Below are 21,139 nucleotides of genomic sequence, written 5' to 3'. Positions count from 1 at the left end.
AAGAAGCATTAATTTTTAAATTCATTTCTTATCAACCTTGGATTTCTTGAGAGAGGATATCTTTTTTAAGTGACACTTTTTTTTTTTCCCTTTCCCTCATTTATGGAAATGATCAGACTAAGGAGAAAGAAGGCCAAGTATTATTGTTAAGAGCTGGCTTAGAGAAGATGGTGGTGCTGTTGAGTGGGTTGGGGTGCTGAACTGGGGCAAAGCCCTCGTGCCACCAGGGGGCCTCCTGTGGCTGTTCCGTCGAGAATATTTGTCCCATTTGAGAGAGGAGAGCCCTTCCACATCCACACCGAACTTCTCTGCACTTGATCCTGCTTTCCCGTAAGTGGGAAGAGAAGGACCTATTTCAAAACAAATCCATTTTTGTCCTGCTTTCCTTCTGTCTCATCAGGACAGTGCTGAATGTAGAAGGGAAAAGCCATCCCCCAAAAGTCTATTCCTCTAAACATCTTGAAGATTGTCAAATCTTTTGTGATTTCTGGTCGTTTGGTGATTTGTCTTAATTTGGGGCAGTTAGGGAGGACCATGGCCGTTTGCTTTGATAAACTGTAGGTGGGGGAATGCAGGTGTTTAAATCAGAAAGTGACAACTGAAATGATTTTGTAGGTGCTTGTAGCGGCAGAGGTGTGTCAAGGACAGGAAATTCAGAGCAGCAAAGCTTCTTCTGTTTAATAATTACAAAATTGTTTTATTCTTTTTTTATGTTTACAACATTTAATTTCTAATCTTTATTTAGCAAGATCACTATTTAATATTTCTTTTACTTACTGAAAGTATTAGATTAAAAATTAAGTGTCATTGGATTGAACATGCAGCATAGCTTCTTCTTTTTTTTTTTAATATAAATTTCTTTATTTTAATTGGAGGCTAATTACTTTACAAGATTGTAGTGGTTTTGCCATACATTGACGTGAATCCCCCACGGGTGTACATGTGTTCCCCATCCTGAACCCCCCTCCCACCTCCCTTCCCATCCCATCCCTCTGGGTCATCCTAGTGCACCAACCCCGAGCACCCTGTCTCATGCATAGAACCTGGACTGGCGGTTCATTTCACATATGATAATATACATGTTTCAATGCCATTCTCCCAAGTCATCCCACCCTCGCCCTCTCCCACAAAGTCCAAAAGACTGTTCTATACATCTGTGTCTCTTTTGCTGTCTCACATGTAGGGTTATCCTTACCATCTTTCTAAATTCCATATATATGCATTAGTATACTGTATTGGTGTTTTTCTTTCTGGTTTACTTCACTCTGTATAATAGACTCCAGTTTCATCCACCTCATTAGACCTGATTCAAGTGTATTCTTTTTAATGGCTGAGTAATATTCCATTCTGTATATGTACCACAGCTTTCTTATCCATTCATCTGCTGATGGACATCTGGGTTGCTTCCATGTCCTGGCTATTATAAACAGTGAGCAGCATAGCTTCTTCATGTAAGCATTACCCTGGTATTGTTACTGTCCTTTCTGTAACAAACTTATTGTCCAGGAGGCATCGTTTGGGACTACCTTCTAATGGCTTTCAGTTCTCTGGCTGCACCATCTGAGGGCTCCAGAGCCACTGTGACCGCTTAGGGTGTTGGCCATGACATTGTCTGTGGCGGACTGCAGGACAGAGCGGCCTGTGTCCTGCGAGATTCACTGTCTTTGTGGCAGCCTGACTTTCTCTCTGGAGTTTGGGACCTGGCTGCGGGAACTGAGTTGGCCAGCTGGCCCTGAGCCTTGAGGAAAAGAACGCACTGGAGGTGAGGAGGATGAGTGGCTGGGCTGCTGTCTCGGCCCACCTGGCGCTCCTCTGCCAGCCACTGTGTCCAGGCGCTGGCATTGCCAGTCACAGAAGCCAAGGGTGACCTAGTTTCCCATCTGTGTGATGGAGACAGCAAGGTGGTGGCCATGGGCCACGCTGGAGAAAACCGTGTGAGCACCATGAACACCAGTAAACATGCTTCTCTTAGAAAAATAAGTCACCCTTAGAAGGAGGCTGGTGTTCACAAATGGGCAAGGGGAACTGGCTTTTGAAATCAGTTGTTACCTTGATGCCACGGCCATGATACCAGCCTTTGTGTCCTTCCAGGGGCCTCCATTCTTGTGGTGCTGGTCTCCCTCAGCCATCTCTGCTTGTCTTATAAAGACAATTCCCTACTATGGGTAGGTGTAGGTCCCTACTATGGGCACCCTACAGGGTGTGGGCTTGATCCCTGGTAGGAGAGCTAAGATCTCGTATGCTTTATGGCCAGAAAACCAAACCATTAAACAGAAGCAATAATGTACCAAATTCCATAAAGACTTAAAAAAAAAAAAAATCCACATTAAAAAAAAAAGAAAAAAAACCAAAACAGCTATGGGTAAATTGCGTTTCTATGGTTACGGTCTTTGAGTCACTCTCCTTGGACGTTTAAACAGGTCTGTGTTTCCCCTTGGCTTATTTTTAGGTACCTTCGCGTATTGTCCTTATCTCCAGGAACATTATGTATTTCAGCAGACGAGACAGGTGCCAGCCACGTCTTCTGAAAGCCAAGTATCTGTAACCCCAAACTGCCTTAGAGATGTTTTATGGTGCTGTGTCTGAATGTCCAAACCGCTCCCAAACCCATCTGTGAAGGACAGTCGTTGCACGTTAGGGATTTCTGCCTGTTCAAATACCAAGGCCTTGGCCCCTGTCTCGTCTCTCTCTTTTCTGCTCTGAAGATGGTTCACCTTGCCTCACAGCCAGCCTGGACCTAGTAGGCTTTTTAGTGTGTAGCCAAAGGGTACAGAAAGATCTCAGTTTTCCTTTGGGGAGTAGACAGGGGTCCCCTCTCTTTGGCAGCGCAAAACGAGAAGGGGGTTGTGGCTCTGACTGAGGACACCTCCATCCCTCAATATGTCTCTGTTCGAACTGTGAGGACCAGTTCCAGAATGGTGGTGGTAGTGAGCCGTGCCTCCAGGGAAGGTTTCCAGAGACCCACAAGATTTATTTAGCAAGCCTGTTTTTGGCTGTGCTCTGCAGCTGTGCATGAAAAAGACATCTGGGGCAACAAGGGAGCTGAGTTCCAGGTGGTTTTTTCACGTTGTCACAACTGTAAAGTATCCATTTTTTATAAAAAGAAGGTGAATGGCAGCCTGTCTGTATAAATATAATATTTCTAAGTATTTAGAAGTGGTGGAATCAGGGTCTAGGATAATGGCATAGCACTTTATTGAGACTTGTGTGCAATGATTTACTTTCTAATTTTTTTTTTATTGGAAACTTTATCCCCCTCAAAAAATTACATCTCTCACTCAATTCTCCCTTAAATGTGATTTCCATGCATATAAGGTCAGGAGTCACACAGGCTGTGGTCAGATTCTACATCCCCATGTGTAGCATGTGTATAATGCCCAGGGACTTGATGGCCCTTAGTTTTCTAATTAATAAAATCAGGACAAGAGTTTATATCTCCTAGGGTTGTTATAAGGAATAAATTATGTAAGACATGTAGCATGTCTAGCCCAGTGCCAGGTACATAGTAAGCTCTCAAAGTTAGCTTGGCAAATAATTTCATATGGTTATAATTATGTAGCATGGATAGACATTCTTTTCTGCATTTTGTTATTTTTTTTAAAGATGTTTTTGTTGTGGACCATTTTTAAAGTCTTTATTGAATTTGTTACGCTATTGCTTCTGTTTCATGTTTTGGTTTTTTGGCCGAGAGGAATGTGGGATCTTAGCACCCTGACCAGGGATTGAACCCGTATCCCTTCATTCTCACCCCTTCACTCTCACCTTCGCATTGGAAAGCAAAGTCTTAACCTCCAGGGAGGTCCTCGTTTCATTATTTTTGATATATGTGTTCATATTTCAGGGTCTTTCTGTTTACCTTTTTTTAGTGGTTTCATACTATTTATCAGTTAACATGTCATAACTCATATAACCACTTCTCATTCTTGGTGCATTTCTCTTACATAAAACTAAATCCTGATGTAAACATCTTTACACATAACTTGGTTTCTTCTGGAATGAAGTTCTTGAGTCAAAGGATGTGAACTTTTTAAAATCTGAAGTGTGTTACCAGATTGCCTAAATCTGGTGTTATAATGATCACATATGCCAAGGCATTGTAAAATTTTCCCCGTGGCATATGAGGCTTATTTTTTCCTTGACCTTGTAAATACTAGTGTGTCATTTTGCTAGCAGATATAGAGTCCCACCTCATCGTTTAAGCTCATCATGTTTCTACAGTTATCAGCTGCTTTTCTCTTATGTGACTTCTTTCATAGTGTTCAGTTATTTGACTTGTGGAGTTACAGAGGTTAACTTTGGAGATTTATATAATCTTTTTAGTAAAACTGTGGTAAAATACTCATAACATAAAAATCACCATTTAAGCCATTGTTAAGTAGATAATTTAGTAGCATTGAGTGCATTCCCAATGTTATGCAGCTTTTATCACTATCCTTTTCCAGAACTTTTCATCATCCCAAACTGAAACTCTGCACCGTTCACACAAAAACATTCTCCCCTCCTTCTGTTCTCCAACCCTATCCCCTGGTAACCTCTGTCCTATGTTATTTTTGCTTATTTATCTATGACTGCCCTGGGTCTTTGTTGCTCTGCATGGGATTTCTCTAGTTGTGGTGAGCAGGGTCTACTCTAGTTGCGGTGTGTGGGCTTCTCATGCGGTGGCTTCTCTTGTCGCAGAGCGCAGGCTCTGAGTGTGCGGGCTTCAGTAGTTGCGGCACATGGGCTTAGCTGCCCCTCAGCATGTGGAATCTTCCCAGATCACGGATTGAACCCACCTGCATTGGCAGGTGGATTCTTAACCACTGGACCACCAGAGAAGTCCTCTGTGTTCTACTTTATGTCTCTATGAATTTGCTTATTCTAGGTACTTCATGTTTTACGTGGAGTCATTTGTCCTTTTGACTCTGGCTTATTTCATTTGCACAATGTTTTCAAGATTAACCCATGTTGTAACAAGTATCAGGGTTTTGCTCCTTGTCCAGGCTAAATAATATTCCACTGTATGTGTTTACCACGTTTAATTTATCCATTCATCTGTTGATAGACATTTGGATTGTCCTCCCCTTGGCTATTGGGGCTAATGCTGTGGTGAATGTGGATGTCTGAGTATCTGTTTGAGTCTATGCTTCTGATTCTTTTGGCTGTATACCTTGGAGTAGAGTTGATTGTTCATATGGTAATTCTATGTTTAGCTTTTGAGGAACCCTCAAACTGTTTTCCACAGCAGCTGCACTGTTTTTCCACTGGCAGTGAATGAGGGTTCCAATTTTTCCACATCTTTGTGAAGACTTGTTTTTTTCTTTTTAATACTAGTCATCCTAATGTGTGTAAAATATCTAGGTATACAAGTTTTATTGATTATTTTTATAGGTTTTTATTATATTTTTATTTTGCCTTTTATCTCATTTTCTGTGGTTTTTCTAGAAAAGTAGTTAAAAACTTAAAAATTGTGCCTGGGCATTTTTTTTAGTGTTTGTAATTTCAACTTTTGCTTCCATAGTGAAAAGATTCTCTCTTGTCTCTAGATGGAATAAATATTTCCTTCTGTTTTACTTTTGTTTTATGTTTATCCCACCACAAATTATAGTGGCATATCTGTATATGCATATGTATGTATACATACATATTATATGTAAAATGAAGGCTGAGTTTCAATTAATTTTTCCCTGTAGCGAGATCCTATTATCCTGTGAACATTAGTTGCTTTTTTTTTTATTATGGCGATACTTCGTGTTTATCACTTACTATATTCTTATATTCTTATATGCAGTGAGTATTCATTTCTGGACTCTTTACTTATCCCGTTTGTTTCTGGCTTTAAACCAGTCTTGTGTGATTTCAATTATCAACATGTTTTTTTAATGCCTGGAAAGGCTGGTCCCATCTTACTGCTTTCTCTCCATGATATTCTTTGATAGCTTATATATTTTCAAAACAAATTTCAGACTTTGAATGCTTAGGAACTTGAAAAAAAAGTGAAAGTGTAACTCGCTCAGTCATGTCCGATTCTTTTGCAGTCCCCATGGGGACTGTAGCCTGCCAGGGAAGCCTTTAGAAACTTGGTGGAAGGTAAATGGAAATTGTTTAAATCTATGTACTGACCAAGGAAAGATGGAACTTTCCCATCAGGTGACATAGTATGACTTTATCCATTTTCAAGTTTTCCTTTTTTCCATCTAATTTAATTGCTTTTCTTTATATAATCGTCATCCACCTCCATGTCATGCTAGTTATGAACGGTTTTTCTAGTTTTGGTTGGTCTCGTGAAGAGCTGAGTTGAACAATTGCATTGGAAGGCATTGCTTGGGTTTCATGGGTGAGAGATACTGACTGCTTTATTGTGTGTCATATGTTATGAGCTGGTCTTCCACTTAAAAAGCTTCCATTGTTGGCAGGCGCCTTTTCCACACCCGAGTGAGGGGGCTGAAAATACGTGTGTGTACAGTGAGAGTCTGTGCTGCACCACACACACACCTAAAGATCTTGGAACACACAGTGAGCTGGCAGCGTGTCTAGGATTAAGCAGAAGAATTTCCAATTCCTGATCTCTTTTTGGCTAACTGTGACTAGAGTATGTTTGAGCCCTCAATGAATATCTAATTCATAAAGTTACAGTGTTTAACCGGCATCACAGAGGGAACTTTGTGAAATACCCACAGTTGCATAAATCAGGCATTTTGCCTCCTTACCCCATTTACCCTCTCATCTTGGTACCTAGCTTTTCTTCCCATACGTGAGAGCCAGCTAAGCCATCTCTGTTTCTCTTTCCCCCAACCCCTTCCATTGTGTTTGTTTAGTGGTGTTCTGGATTTGAGTGCTGATTCTGCTACTTGCTTGCCACCTCTCTCAGTGGTACTTCTGGGAGCCTCTGTTTTACCTTCAGTAAAATGGGGATAATACCACTTTTCTTATAGGGTTATTAGGAAGATAAGTGAGCTGTGAGAGTGAACTTGTGAAAAGCAGCATGGAATCCTGGATTAGATCTTGGAATAGTGAAAGGACATTAGTGGAAAAGCTGGTGAAACCCAGATAAAGTCTGGGATTTAATTAATAGTAATGTACTAATGTTATTATTATTTTTTTTAGCTTTGGCAAATGTGCCATAGTTAAGCAAGGTAACAATATTATATAGCATGGATGAAGGGCATGCTATCTTTGTACTGTGTTTGCAACTTTTCTATAAATTTGCAGTTATTCCCAAATTTAAAAAATTTAAAAAGAACCTGCTTTGCAATGATAGTGTTATCCAAATGTGAGGCACATTTATTTCAGATATCTTTTGCTAGATTATTAGGCCTATTAAATAAGTACTTGTTCAATGAATGTTTATCAAATGCCATTTTACTAAGTGCTATGACAGGGTAAAGAAGTATAAAATAAGCCTCTGCTCTATAGTCTGTTTCAGGGAAAGAAGCTGAAAAGACACAGTCTGCCAAGTGCTAACACAGTAGATGTCACAGGGGCTGTGTGGTTGAGTAGCTGAGACCACAGGTACTGTGGGCTCTGCAGAGGGACCCGTCTGGGCTGAAACAGTAGGAAGAGCCTGTTAGAGAAGGGCGGCTGAGGTGAGCAGAGGGATGGAGGCAAGGACATAGGAGGTAGAGAGTAAAAGTAGCAAAAAACAAAGGAAAACCAATTTTCCCTCATTCTCAAGAAGGATACCATCTTTTGGGACAGATAAGTTGTGTACATCAAATAATTAGGATTAAGAGAGAACACTGGCTATATTGAATAGAGCTTAAAAGTGACATACAGCATTTCTCTAAGGGGTGGTGAAATTGTAGCTCCTTGTCTTTGACGATCCAGTTTTTCTCTCTACTTTAAGTCATGGCTCAAGGATTGTGCTCTGTCACTGTTTTACCAGGGTGACCATGGAGCAGTAACCGAATTGTCTGAACTTTGGTTTCTCCTGACTATAAGCTGCGACGGGGCAGATTTACTTCTGAAATTTCAAGCCCTTATGTTCTAAGAACATGTGTATATATACACGCACGCCTTGTCTTATCACTCTTTGCTTTATTATGCTTCATTTGTTGTTTAGTTGCTAAGTTGTGTCCAAATCTGTGTGACCCCATGGACAGTAGCCTGCCAGGCTCTGTCTGTGAGATTTCCCAGGCAACAACAGTAGAAATGGGCTGCCGTGTCCTTCTCTAGGGGATCTTCCTGACCCAGGGATGGAACCCATGTCTCCTGCGTCTCCTGCTTGGCCAGGCGGATTCTTTACCACTGAGCCACCAGGGAAGTCCATGTACTTCACGGATAATTAAAAAGTTTTTTTTTAAAACAAATTGAAGGTTTGTGGCAATGTTGCCTCAAGCAAATCTGTGGCACCATTTTTCCAACAGCATATGCTCATATTTTGATAATTCTTGCAATATTTCAAACCCTGTACCAGCAAAAGAGTTGATGGTTAGCATTTTAGCAATAAAGCGTACATTGTATTTTAAGACAATACTATTGTACACTTCATAGACTATAGTATAGTGTAAATATAACTTATATACCCTTGGCAAGCAGAAAAATTATGTGACTTGCTTTATCATGATATTTGCTTTATTGTGGTAGTCTGGAATCACACCTGCAATAACTCTGAAGTATGTTTGTACATACACACACACACAGAGTTTTTTTGAGAGCAGAGTATAAGCATGGACACGTAAAGTTTCAATGCTAGGATATCTGGCTTTCATATTTTGTCTCCAATCCAAACTTGAGATAGCACAAAACTCTTAAACAGATGAATGACTGGTAAATCACAGGCTCTCAGATAGCTCTGTAGACAGACTCAGTCCTGGTGGGAACCCTTGTAACTAGATTTGTAGCTGCATGAATGGTCAAATCCAAATAGTATTGACTGGACAGTCTTTTCCACTGGCATGCCACAAGGCTCTGGTTTTATTCTTTTCCTGGTTAACAATTTCACCATAATGTTTTATAGGTGGTACATACACGTTGTCAACACTTTATACAAAAGTAAAAAAGTTTAAACAGTGTAAAAAAGTCTCTTTCCTGTTCTCGTCCTCCAGCCTCCCCTTCCCTCCCCAGAGGCAGTCCCTGTTCTGTTTCTTATAATTCTTTCCAATTTGAATATATAAGCATGTCCATATATATTATTTGAATGTATACACATAAATGTTAGCACAATATACCTGCTGTTCTTCACTTTCCCATTTAAATCATCTTAGAATTTTTTCCAAAAAACTTGAAACCAACTTGAAAATCTTTGCCCCTTCCGTCTCCTGTTAACCCCAGTCAAAGAAGGAAACAATTTTAGTTCCAATAAGAACAATAATCACAGCAGATTGAAATACTTTTTGTTGTTCAGTTGCTCAGTTGTGTCCGACTCTTTGTAACCCCATAGACTGTGGCACACCAGGCTTCCCTGTCCATCACCATCTCCCAGAGCTTGCTCAAACTCATGTCCATTGAGTCAGTGATACCATCAGACCATCTCGTCCTCTGTCGTCCCCTTTTTCTCCTGCCTTCAGTCTTTCCCAGCATGAATGAAATACTTGAAACATATTTAAATTCAAGAATTCATAATGATTTTTTTTTTTCTTTTTTTTTTCATAATGATTTTTAAACAGAATAAAATTTCACTTTTTTGGGAGGATGTGAGAGTATCAGCTCATTTTTCTGAAAACTGGTAAATAAAAGGAAAGACTCCAACAATTCTCCTTCTTTTTCTTCACAAACTGAACCTTGAGGTAGACAAATAGTTTTTAAAAAAATACATTTATTGGTTAATTTTTGGCTGTGCTGGGTCTTCGCTGCTCTAGTTGCTGCGAGCAGGGGCTCCTCTCTAGTTGTGCATGGGCTTCTCATTGTGGTGGCTTCTCTTGTTGCCAAGTACGGACTCTAGGGCGGGTAGGCTTCAGTAGATGCAGTGTGCAGGTTTGTTGCCCTGTGGCATCACCAGGGATTGAATTGGTGTCCCCTGAATACCAAGGTGGATTCTTAACCACCAGGGAAGTCCGCCAAATAGTTGATAGGGGAAATTCCTCTTTAGAGACATGATAGATTATTACTGTTTTGCAGTCCCTCACCAATTAGTGGATTAAGGCAATAATCATCAATGGCTGCTAACATTGCAGTAGAGACACCAGACATTCTGTGCCTCCTGATGGGAGTACTTCATATGTATGGGGTAATTTGTATTTCCTTCACTGTGGAGTATCTCTGTGCATTTTTTTTTTTTTCTTGTTGATTTGTTGAAGCTCTTTTCATATCAAAGAAATTAGCCACTGGTCTGTAATATGAGTTGATAATGATCTTTCCCAGTTTGTTGTTTTCTCTTTTAATTTTGCTTTTGCTTTTTTTTTTTTTTTTTGGCTATTTCAATTAAAAAATGAATGTAGTTGAGTTCATCAATCTTTTATGACTTTTAGATTTTTGGAGGTCATTTTGTAAATTAATTAATTTATTTTTGGCCATGTCTTATGGCTTGTGGGATCCAAGTTCCCTGACCAGTGGAAGTGCAGAGTATAATTTTATTGATAGATTTTGTATGATACCTTAAACAATCTTTTCTGCTCTGAGATTATAAAAGTATTCTCCTCTATGTTCTTTAGTTCCTTCATGGCTTCCTCTTTATTTCAAAATCTCTGGTCTATCTGGAGTTGATTTTGATGTAAGGAGTGAAATCGGGATGTAACTCAGTTTTTGTCTAGTACACTACCCGCTTGTCATAGTACAGTTTACTGAATAGTCTGTCTTTTCTGTAGGAATTTAAAATGTCCCCTTTGTCATATACTGAATTACTTAATTCCAATGTGTATTTAATTCTGTTTCTGAGCTTTCTGGTTTATTTAATCAACATCTGCCTATTCATTTATCAGTGCCACATTGTTTTAGTTGTTGTAAGTTTATGGTATGTGTTAGCTAACACTTTGGAGAACACCCCTGCCCGTACTTCCTCATACACATAAGACTCTTCATCTCTAGAATGTTTATGGCTATTCTTCTGTATTTAGTTTTCCTTATAAATTATTGAATAAATGTATTTGGTTCTCAAAAAAGTCATGGTTTTTAAATTGAAATTGAGTAAAATTTATAGATTTTGTGTAAAGTGACTTGCCATCTGTTGTGTTTTACTAACTCAACCAAGATACTGGGAATATAAATAAAAATTCTTGCATTTACGCTGGGGAAACATCAGTTGCACAAAATACAGTTGTTTATTAACTAATTTACTCTGCATGTCAGACAATATTTCATATATTGGAGAGAAAGCAGATTATTTAAACTAATCGTAGGTGGTTCCTAGGCTCTTTGCTGTTTGTTAAGATCAAGCTTGGCATCATATCATGTGAAGAAATTATAGTTTCAGCTGACAACCGATCTTATGTTAGCCGACAGCATCATGTGGTTGCTTCTGAGTTATTGTAATCCTGGGTCACATCAGAGGATGCGCAGAGAGGGAGAAGTAGTGTGTAGCAAGTGAGTGGTTCAGGCTCTGAAGGCAGGCAGCAGGGTGCGAATTAGGTGCCCTACGACCTTGGAAGTTTACTTAACCTCTTTGAGCTTCAGTTTCCTCAGCTGTAAAATGGGGTCGTGTATGAGGCTTAAATGAGATCATCTGAAAGACTTGGCACTTTGTCTGGTACATGCTGGTGTTCTTTAAACATTGCTGTTATCATTTATATTGGAAATCTAACTCTGCTGGTCTGATATTATCTCATTTATTATGTTCGGTTTGTGATATCATTATTTAGAAATAAAGACAATAGAAGACAACTAGAAAAGGGCAGCCAGGCCATTAGAACAGGGCGTGACCTAGAGACATTAAAGAAATAGTAGGCCTTTTACTGGCACAGAGAAAGTGAATGAGAAACAGAGTGGCCAGATATTTATTCTGTATTGCTTGAGAGCATGGAGATTAAAACCATCTAGTGGAATTCAGTTTAACATAAGAAAAGTCTTTCTGGTAGCTACTTCTGTTCAACAGTGGAATGGCTCTCTGGACGGGAGGGGAGTCTGCGGGAGAATGGACACATGTATATGTATGCCTGAGTCCTTTTGCTGTTCTATCAGATACCTGAAACTGCACAGCATTGTTAATCAGCTATACCTCAATAGAGATAAAAATGAAAAAAAAACAATGGAACGGCTCTATAGTGAGCTGTTTCTTAGAAGAAATGTTCAATAAGGATCTGGATGGCCATTAGGAAACACCAAAAAGAGTTTCTGAATTACGAAGATGAGGCTAAACCAAGGGGGTTTTCCTGTGGAATTCTAGTGTAAATGTACATATATGTTAGTCGCTCAGTTGTGTCCGACTCAATGCAACCTCATGGACTGTAGCCCGCCAGGCTCCTCTTGTCCATGGGATTCTCCTGGCAAGAATACTGGAGTGGATAGCCATTCCTTCCTCCAGGGGATCTTCCTAACCCAGGGATTGAACCCAGGTCTCCTGTATTGGCAGGCGGATTCTTTACTGTCTGAGCTAGCAGGGAAGCCCAAATCACATATGTAGAAAATTCTCTGTATATTTATGGCTTATCCATTTTCAAAGAATTTTAAATGTTTGAGACCATGTTTGGTTCCTTTCTGAGTGAGAATATTGCAGTGTCTTGGGGTCCTTGTGAACATGAGTGATCATCAAAGATACGGAGAAATGAGGAGACTCAGGAATCAGCACATTTCACTTCTATCTTTGTCTGTTGTTACCTTGGAGACAAGTCCCTTATCTCTGAATGCCATCTTTTCTGTGTAGGCTGTTAATCTATGCTCCCCACTTTGAGTATGTATCTTTAAAAGAATAAGCACATTACTCAAAGTTTACTACCTCTTCGTGTGAATGGAGCTTTTTGAAAGAAGGTGATCTTTATTTGTACCTAGCAGACAAGTGACAAGTTTAAAGAAAACCCTATAAACTTGACTTTGGCCTTGACTATGCTCCATGTGTCACTGACACACTTCCCTGGTACCTTACTTTTCCTGCTACTTTATTGCAATAAATGTAACCGTAGTATGTTAGAAAAATTTAATAAAGTTATATAAAGGAGGTAATATTTAATTATTTATTTCAGATCCATCTTCCATTTTTTTTTTTTTTTTCCTCACAGGCTCTTACTGACTTGCTGTATTTTCCAGTATTATGTTCTGTAAAACCTTTTGCTGTCACCTGGTAACATTTGTGGTACCCTCATAGGTACTGTGTTATCCCATTAAGTGAGAAACCTGGTAAATGTGAACACAACCCTGAATTGATCTCTAAAATACCATTTCTGTATTTTCAGTGAATGACGAACCCACTGCAACCACTGATCCCGAAGAACCCTCTGTTGTTGGTGTGGCGTCCCCGCCTGTTGCAGTGTCCAGTGTGACCCCGAACCCCACGACTGTGGCTATCCCTGCCACGGCCACGCCGGCTGAAGGGGAGGAGCCTAGCACTTCGGGCACTCAGCAGTTCCCCGCAGCCGCCCAGGCCCCCGATGCTCTGCCTGCTGGGTGAGTAGCCTTCTGTCCCACCACAGCACCCCTAACCCCCTAAAAAAAAACCAACTGGGGCTCCTTCACCAGGCCAGAAACAACGTGGTTATTTATTACCTGGTGGCTAGCAGTCCCTGGGGAAGCTGCCATGCATAGGAGCAAGGAAGGTGTGGAAGGACTGCTCGTTCTACATAAATCTTGAAAAAGACCTAAATCATCTGGGGCCGAATCAATGCTACCTTATACAGTGACTTGAAATGAACAGCTCGACTCAAAGAGTGTGGCTGTTATGGAACAAGGAGCTCATTTTGCCCTCCCAAATCACTGGGTTTGCCCAGATCCTGCCTAGAAAACAGCTTTTCTCCCTCGCATTTTATCTCAATGGCCCATGGAGGACTTTAGGCCCTGAGTATTACTGTATGTTTTTCCATGACTGGGGCTGATGTTAACATGGACTCATAGTTTTCTTGCCACCTTTTGGTTCAGAATGAAATCTGATGCTAAATGCCTTGGGTGACAGGAAGATGGCCCCAGTAGGCCAAAAGTGAGAGGAAATGAAGCGCAAGGACCTTGGAATCAAATAGATCTGGATTGGAATCCTAACTTGACCTTTTATGACCTTGCCCAAGTGACTTACCATCTTGGTAAGGTAGAGGTGATAATCGTGCATAACTGTCTCCCCAGGAAGTTGTTGTTGTTCAGTCACTCAGTCATGTCTGACTCTTTGTGACCCTGTGAACTGCAGCATGCCAGGCTTCCCTGTCCTTCACCATCTCCTGGAGTTTTCTCAAACTCACGTCCGTTGAGTCAGTGATGCTATCCAACCATCTCATCCTCTGCCACCCCCTTCTGCTCCTGGCCTCAGTTTTTCCCATCATCAGGGTCTTTTCCAATGAGTCGGCTGTTTGCGTCAGATGGCCACGGTGTTGGAGCTTCAGCTTCAGCATCAATCCTTCTAATGAATAGTCAGGATTGATTTCTTTAAGGGGCTCCAATAAGACAGTGTATGTGAAGCCCTCACCCGATGGTGAGTGTTACACCTGGTGAATGATATTTTTGAAGTGGTTATGAAAGAATCATAAAAAAAGGGAATGGTTCTGAGCTGGGAAATAGTCTTATCTCAGGGTTCCCAATCACTTGTCAGGGCCAATTCCATGCGGTCCCACTGCCCATCCTGGTTATCAGGTTGGAACCAGGGAAGCCCTTGTGATAAAAGGGAAGGATGGTATACTGATGTATAACACGCCATACTGTTCTTCAGCCACTTTAGAAAACCCCATTGTCCAAACAAACAAAAAATCCTAAATCTGAAGGCATTTGGGATTTTTACCACTTACATCTTGCATCCCTAGCATCTGGCACACAACTCGACTTACATTTCTTATCAAAACACAATGAACACATGAAAAATATTACAAATGGTTTTTAACCCCCCAGACCCATAGAGAATCAGGGGATACTGAGAGGTGGCTCCAGAGTCTTCTGTGAAGTTTTTCCATTTTGTGAAAAGATTTATTGCTACTTGCTTGCGTGCAACTCCTTCCTACAGAGGTTTTTTTTTTTTTTTTCTTTTTCTTGTGTATGTGGTAAGGAATACTCGAAAGACCTTTGTTTGGTTTATAATTTGAAATCTGTATGTAATTTGGGAGGAGCAGAGTGGGATCATTTTGGCAGGGAGAGAAGATGGCCGCCCGGGTGCCTCAGGAGCCTGTTTGTTTGCTTTCCGCTGAGCAAAGCCTGGAAGGCGGGCTTCCCTCCGTGTGTCAGTCACAGGCAATTAAGGCTACTGGTTCAAGGCGTCTTTATGTAGGGCGTGTGTGAGGGTTACTGTTCTCCTGGATTGGGCCCTTCCTGTTTCCAGGCAGCTGGAAAACTCCAGGCCCTGAAAACATTCTTTATTCAGAGTCTGGCGGTCAGAGCAGCTCAGAGAAATTGGTTTTCCTACTTGGCCCCCCAACTCACCCCAACCAGAGGCTGAACCGCTTCTCTTGGGTAGAGTTTGAACAGCATCTTCTCCCTGGAGCGTTTAGAATGGGATAGTAGGTCTGAGGAGTTTGCTTCCCACTTGAACATGAGTGATGGTCCGGAGAAGGGCATTGAGACCCAGTTTTTCTGCCCAGAGGGGCTTCCAGGTGCCCACTGGGAGCCCTGGTACTTTGTGGGCTGTCTCGGAGCCTGGCGATTGACACTGACAGTGCTGAGTGCGTGGTGGTGAAGATGGCAGGCTTTCAGTTCTCTGCTCTGTGATGGCAAGCCAGAAAGGGCACACTTTCCACCCAAAGCCTTCCAATTCACAGACCTGCCGTCTCCACCCTAGCAGCTTATTTACAAGTTTAGGAGATCCAGAGAAGATGGATCATCCCTCCCTTCTTGGTATCTTACATTCAGGAGTCAGGGGAACCAATTTTAACCTTTTAAATAAAATTCTGAACATAACATTTCACCACCTAGAATGCCTCACTGGTTTCATCTTGTCTTTAGGAGTCAATTCTCAAATCCTTAATAAGACCTGAAAAAGCTCTGCAGGACAGGGCCTCATCTACCCCTTGAACCTTCCATGGAAGACATGCTTTGCTTTGCTCTCTAAGCTCTACCCATAATGGCTTATTTTAGTTTGACAAGTATACCACCCTTTCTCTGGGTTGGGGACCATCTGCTATGCTGGTTACCCCTCTCTGAAACCTTCCTCACCATTTTGTCCATTAATTTCTATCCATCTTCAAGTCTCAGATTAATCAGCACTTGCTCTGGGAATCCTTCCTCAATCCCCGGTAGACAAGGTCAGACCGCTCTGTGTATTGCAGTTCTTCTCACACGCATAATTGTGTGTTCTGCGTCCCTCTACCCAGCTGGGCTGTAAATGCCAAGATGGCAAGGAGCCTGGCACAAAGTCAGCTCCCAAGACATACTTGTAGTGCATTAATGAACCAGTTTTTTGAGGGTTTCCCACGTGGCTTTGGAGAAGGAAATGGTGACCCACTCCAGTATTCTTGCCTGGAGAATCCCATGGACAAAGGAGCCTGGTGGGCTATAGTCCATGGGGTCGCAAAGAGTCAGATATGACTGAGCAACTGACACACACGTGGCTTAGTGGTAAAGAATCCTCCTGCCAATGCAGGAGATGCAGAAGACATGGGTTCCACCTCTGGGTTGGGAAGATCCCCTGGAGGAGTCAGTGGCAACATACTCCAGTATTCTTGCCTAGAAAATCCCATGGACAGAGGAGCCTGGCGGGCTGCAGTTCGTGGGGTTGCAAAAGAGTTGGACATGACTGAATGACTGAGCAACAACAATGAATCAATTTAAATGCCATATATATATGTGTATATATATATATATGTATATATATATATATATACACACACACACATATACATATATATATATATATTTTTCCTCCACCTGGATGAATGTTTTCTGCTGTTTTGATGCCTCAAATAAAGAGGACCTATGACGGGAATTACATTTTCTTCCTAAGAGCAAGACCTTAATGGGTCCCTCACTAGGTTGTCTAGCTTTGGGTTCATGTATGACTCTCTCACAGGGTCGGGATGCTCCTTCCTGCTCACTAGGGGTCATCATGCCTGGGAAACACTGCAGAGCATGTCTCCCCCTTTGTGTGGCCTTTGTGAGCCACACTAGACTGCTTTTTTTGAGACATCCAGCTGACTTTGTCTCTTTTCAGCCTTACCTTCTCAACTCCTTCATCTCCTTCACAGAGCGGTCGGGCACAGTTCACTTGGGGATGCCAAGAGCTTATTTTTCCAGTTGCCACATGGCCTTTCTGAAACTTGCAGCAGATGAAACTGGTTATAAAGATGTCACATCCGCCTGTGTTTTAGTGACTGAAGGCCACCGAAACCTGGGCTGCCTCAATCCAAACAGAACACCCTTTATCCCTTTCCTCTCTCCCGGTCTCCAAACCCTCCTCCTGCCTTCTGTACCTTTTAATTTAATTAGCGAGAAGGAAGCCAATTGGAAGGGTGTGGCACTTTCAGCCTATGAACGTCTGTCAAGGGAAGGGGTGCCAGCCAGGCTCAAGAGACGTGGTGAGATAGTGGCCCGGGCGAAGGGCAGTGGGGAGGGAGGCCTGCTTTGATCAGCTGGCCCTGCATCTGGTTTTTATCAGCAGGGAGCCCACTTTCGGGACCAAATGCTCATTAACAGACCGTGTGTACATGGCTTAGATAAACTCCAAGCGCGTCCCAGGCCCTGCCGCTCGCCCAGGCCCTCGCGCACAGAGGCGCATTATTCCAGCCTGGCAGCCCGTGCTGCGCTGTGGTTTCTTACATAAGGGAGGCCGTTGTGTTTGGACTCTGCCGGCTTACCTCAGCGCTGCCATTTCACACCATCCCTCTCCTCCCGCAGTCATTGGCTGCCCTGGCTGTTTCCTGCTTCAGAGGAGAATTAATTGAGGAGGGTGTTCTCTGGATCTGTTGGATTTGCCATCTCTCCCCACCCCCAGGTCCAATTCTGCAGACCTAGAGGTCCTTTCTCCAGGTGGTCCTTGACACACTATCAAGGATGACAACCTGGTAAGAGTTCTTTGATGTTTTCTTTGTGGAGACACTTTAAGAGATGTTGGAATTTGCAGCTTCTTTCCTAAGTTATAAACCAGCCGCTGCCGTTGAATTTCATTCCAAACTCAATTTTGTCGCTAGCCAAAGATTCTTACCCAGGGAGTTTTAAAACAGTGCTTCTCAAACTGTCTGTGAAAAACTAGTCCTTTTTTTCCCCCCACTGTTTTTGTTTTTTTTTTCAGTCTCTTATGAACTTTTACTTTAGTCCTCTATTTAATGAAACATATCTACAGATCATGTATTTGGATGTGGCAATGTCAAATTGGTACAAAAATTTCTAAAAGCCTACAAACTTCTGAACTTTTCTGGTCACTGAACAGTAACAGTGTGAGCCGTGGACCACACTTTGAATAGCAAAGGATTAAAGGATTATACTGGGAGAATCTGTCCCTTTGTGCTAAGTAGTATGATTTAGTTCTTGACTCGGCAAGGATTATTACATGCTTAGGTAATGCCAGATAGTACGGCTTCCTCCTCCTCATCTCAGAATGAAATCCTTGTTTCCAAAGATTCTACTCTGTCAGGGCTGGCTCATGAGAAGTTCTTGCCCTGCTCTATGGATATTTTCGTGTGTAATTAGGAATTTTCATTTTACTACACTTTCTTAAGCTGGTGTTACTACACTCAGGAGCTGGTGTTACTGTGTCCTCCATCTTTGTATTCCCAGCACCTAGCATAGTACTTGGCTTCTAGAGAGATGGAGTGAGGAGTGGTTGTTGAATGACTAGATAAGTGTTTTCATTCTCAAAAGCTGTTACGATTTTTTATAGTTTTTGTTTTTGAAAAATTGGAAAAAAAATAGAAGAAACAGAACAACAACAATAACAGACACCCACCTAGATATAACCATTGGCACTTTTCATGCACCTTGTATATACTTTCGCCTGATCATTAGTAATAGTTAACACATGTTAAATGCTTACAGTGTGCTGGGAGTGCTTGGTTTCATAGGTGGGTTATTTCAGTCTTCATGGCACTCTGTAGTAGCTACTATGCTTCTTTTACCCTTATTTTGCAAATGAGGAAATCTTAAGTGGTTTGCCCAAGACCACATATACAGACATGTATACGTAAACATTAAACACACATCTACCAAAATTTAATAATCTTAGGGCATGTGCTTTTAAATTTTATTTTTTTAATTGTAAAGTATTTTAAGCATGCAAATAAGAATAGAAAGTAATATAAGAAATACCTGTGGGCTCCCCAACTCAGTCTTATCAAACTTTAGCATTATGCTGCATTTAGGATAAATCTCCCCTTCCTTACCTTGTTATTTAACCTCTTGATGAAGGAGGCATTATAAATAAAGTTGAAAGTCCTTGTGAATGCCTCCTTGATCCCATTGCCTATATACAGAGATACACGGAACTGGAAACATTCATTTAAACTGCTCTATGGTATTCTGTTGTATGAATAGGTAAAATTCTATTTGTTATAATTAAAATTTATATGTACCATGTATGTGATAGATATATAGATATAAAAATAACATTTTATGTTTGTGTTTATTTGTATTATAATTACCTCTTCGCGTTTATTAACAATGCTACAATGAAGTGTTTTCTGTGCATGCCCTTTTGTGTGCATGTTTGTTTCTTTAGGGCACGTACTCAAACTGGAATTTCTTCTTTGTAGGAGGATGAAGGTTTTCACTTTTAGTAGATGCTGTCAAATTGCTTTTTGAGTCAGTTCACCAATTCACACTCCCATGAGCATGCATAAGCATTCCTGCTAAAACAAAATTGTCAGATAGTTTTCACTTTGGCCAGTCTGGCAGATGTGAATGGGTGTCTCTTGCTGGTTTTACTTTGAATTTTCTTCATTGTCCTTGAGATTAAGCCAGTTTCTATATTTTTAAAAAATTTGGTTTTTGTGTTTCTTTTCTTGTGAATTGCCTGTTCATATATTTCTGTCAATTTTTCTGTTTGACTATCTGCTGTTATAATCTGCAGGATTTCTTAATATGTGCTGGGTACCAATTACCTCTCAGTTACGTGCATTGCAAATATTTTCTCCTTGTCTGTGGCTTGTCTTTTAACCTTTTTATGTTGCTTTTTATTGTACAGGAGTTCAAATTTTAAGTAGCCCAATTTGTTCATCTTTTTCACAGGCCTTTTGTGTCTTGTCTGAAATACTTCGTTACTCTGATCATGTAAAAATTTTACATGCATGCTTGACTCCCCCTGAACCCCGTGTTTTGTAGATTCTGATATGTACGTTATTTAACACTTAATTTCTTTAAAATCAAGATGTGATTTACAAGCATTAGAATATTATAGTTTAATTGACAGAGGTTTTTTTTTTCTTTCGTGGTGATATGTTAAAAATCTTATAATTGGTGGCATTTTAGATTTAATGAACAATAGTGTCTTTTGCCTGGAAAATCCTGTGGACAGAGGAGCTTGGTGGGCTGCAGTCCATGGGGTTGCTAAGAGTCGGACGACTGAGTGATGTCACTTTCACTTTTCACTTTCATGCATTGGAAAAGAAAATGGCAACCCACTCCAGTGTTCTTGCCTGGAGAATCCCAGGGACGGGGGAGCCTGGTGGGCTGCCGTCTATGGGGTCGCACAGAGTCGGACATGACTGAAGCGACTTAGCAGCAGCAGCAGCAGCAGTGTATTTTTATAATTTTTAAACAAAATTTTGTTTATCTTATGCATGTTATTTTTTCTGCTCAGCATATTATAAATACTATTTTAAATGACTGAATATTCATTATAGAATTAACATAATTTACTAATTTTCCATTTTAAAGCATTTAGGTTTTTTCCAGTTTTTCTGTAGCATGCTACAACATACTGTGACAGATACACTTACAGCTAAATCTTTGACACATAATTATTTCCTTAGGATATATCTTCGAAGTAGAATTGCTGAATTAAAGGAGGTTCATGTAGGAGAAGTTTTTAACCAAGTTGCAAAATTGCCCTTGGGAGCGTATATATCCATTTTTGCTCCTATCAACTATGTTTTTAAAACACTTAAATTTTTTTTTTAATTTAATTTTTTTGGCCATGCTCTGCAGCCTGTAGGATCCTAGTTCCTTAGCCAGGAATTGAACCTGCTCCCCCTGCATTGGAAGCATGGAGTCCTAATGATTGGACCACCAGGAAGTCCCC

The 21,139-nt window shown here is 41.0% G+C and overlaps 1 protein-coding gene across 25 annotated transcripts in view; it reads left to right on the top strand.

The window, feature by feature from the left end:
• WWP2 (WW domain containing E3 ubiquitin protein ligase 2) overlaps positions 1–21,139 on the top strand; it is a 182,765-nt gene that overhangs the window by 123,933 nt on the left and 37,693 nt on the right. For all 25 annotated transcript variants that reach the window (XM_081512580.1, XM_081512595.1, XM_081512588.1 and 22 more), the window contains one exon: positions 13,242–13,452. In XM_081512580.1, coding sequence (XP_081368706.1) covers positions 13,242–13,452 — 211 coding nt within the window. The remainder of the gene's footprint in view (positions 1–13,241; positions 13,453–21,139) is intronic.

This window comes from Giraffa tippelskirchi, chromosome 7 (genome assembly GCF_054371585.1).
Source record: "Giraffa tippelskirchi isolate mGirTip1 chromosome 7, T2T-mGirTip1v1.2.pri, whole genome shotgun sequence".
NCBI classification, from domain to species: Eukaryota; Metazoa; Chordata; class Mammalia; order Artiodactyla; family Giraffidae; genus Giraffa; species Giraffa tippelskirchi.
Note: the sequence above shows the minus strand (reverse complement) of the source record. Positions and strands in the feature narration are given on the sequence as shown.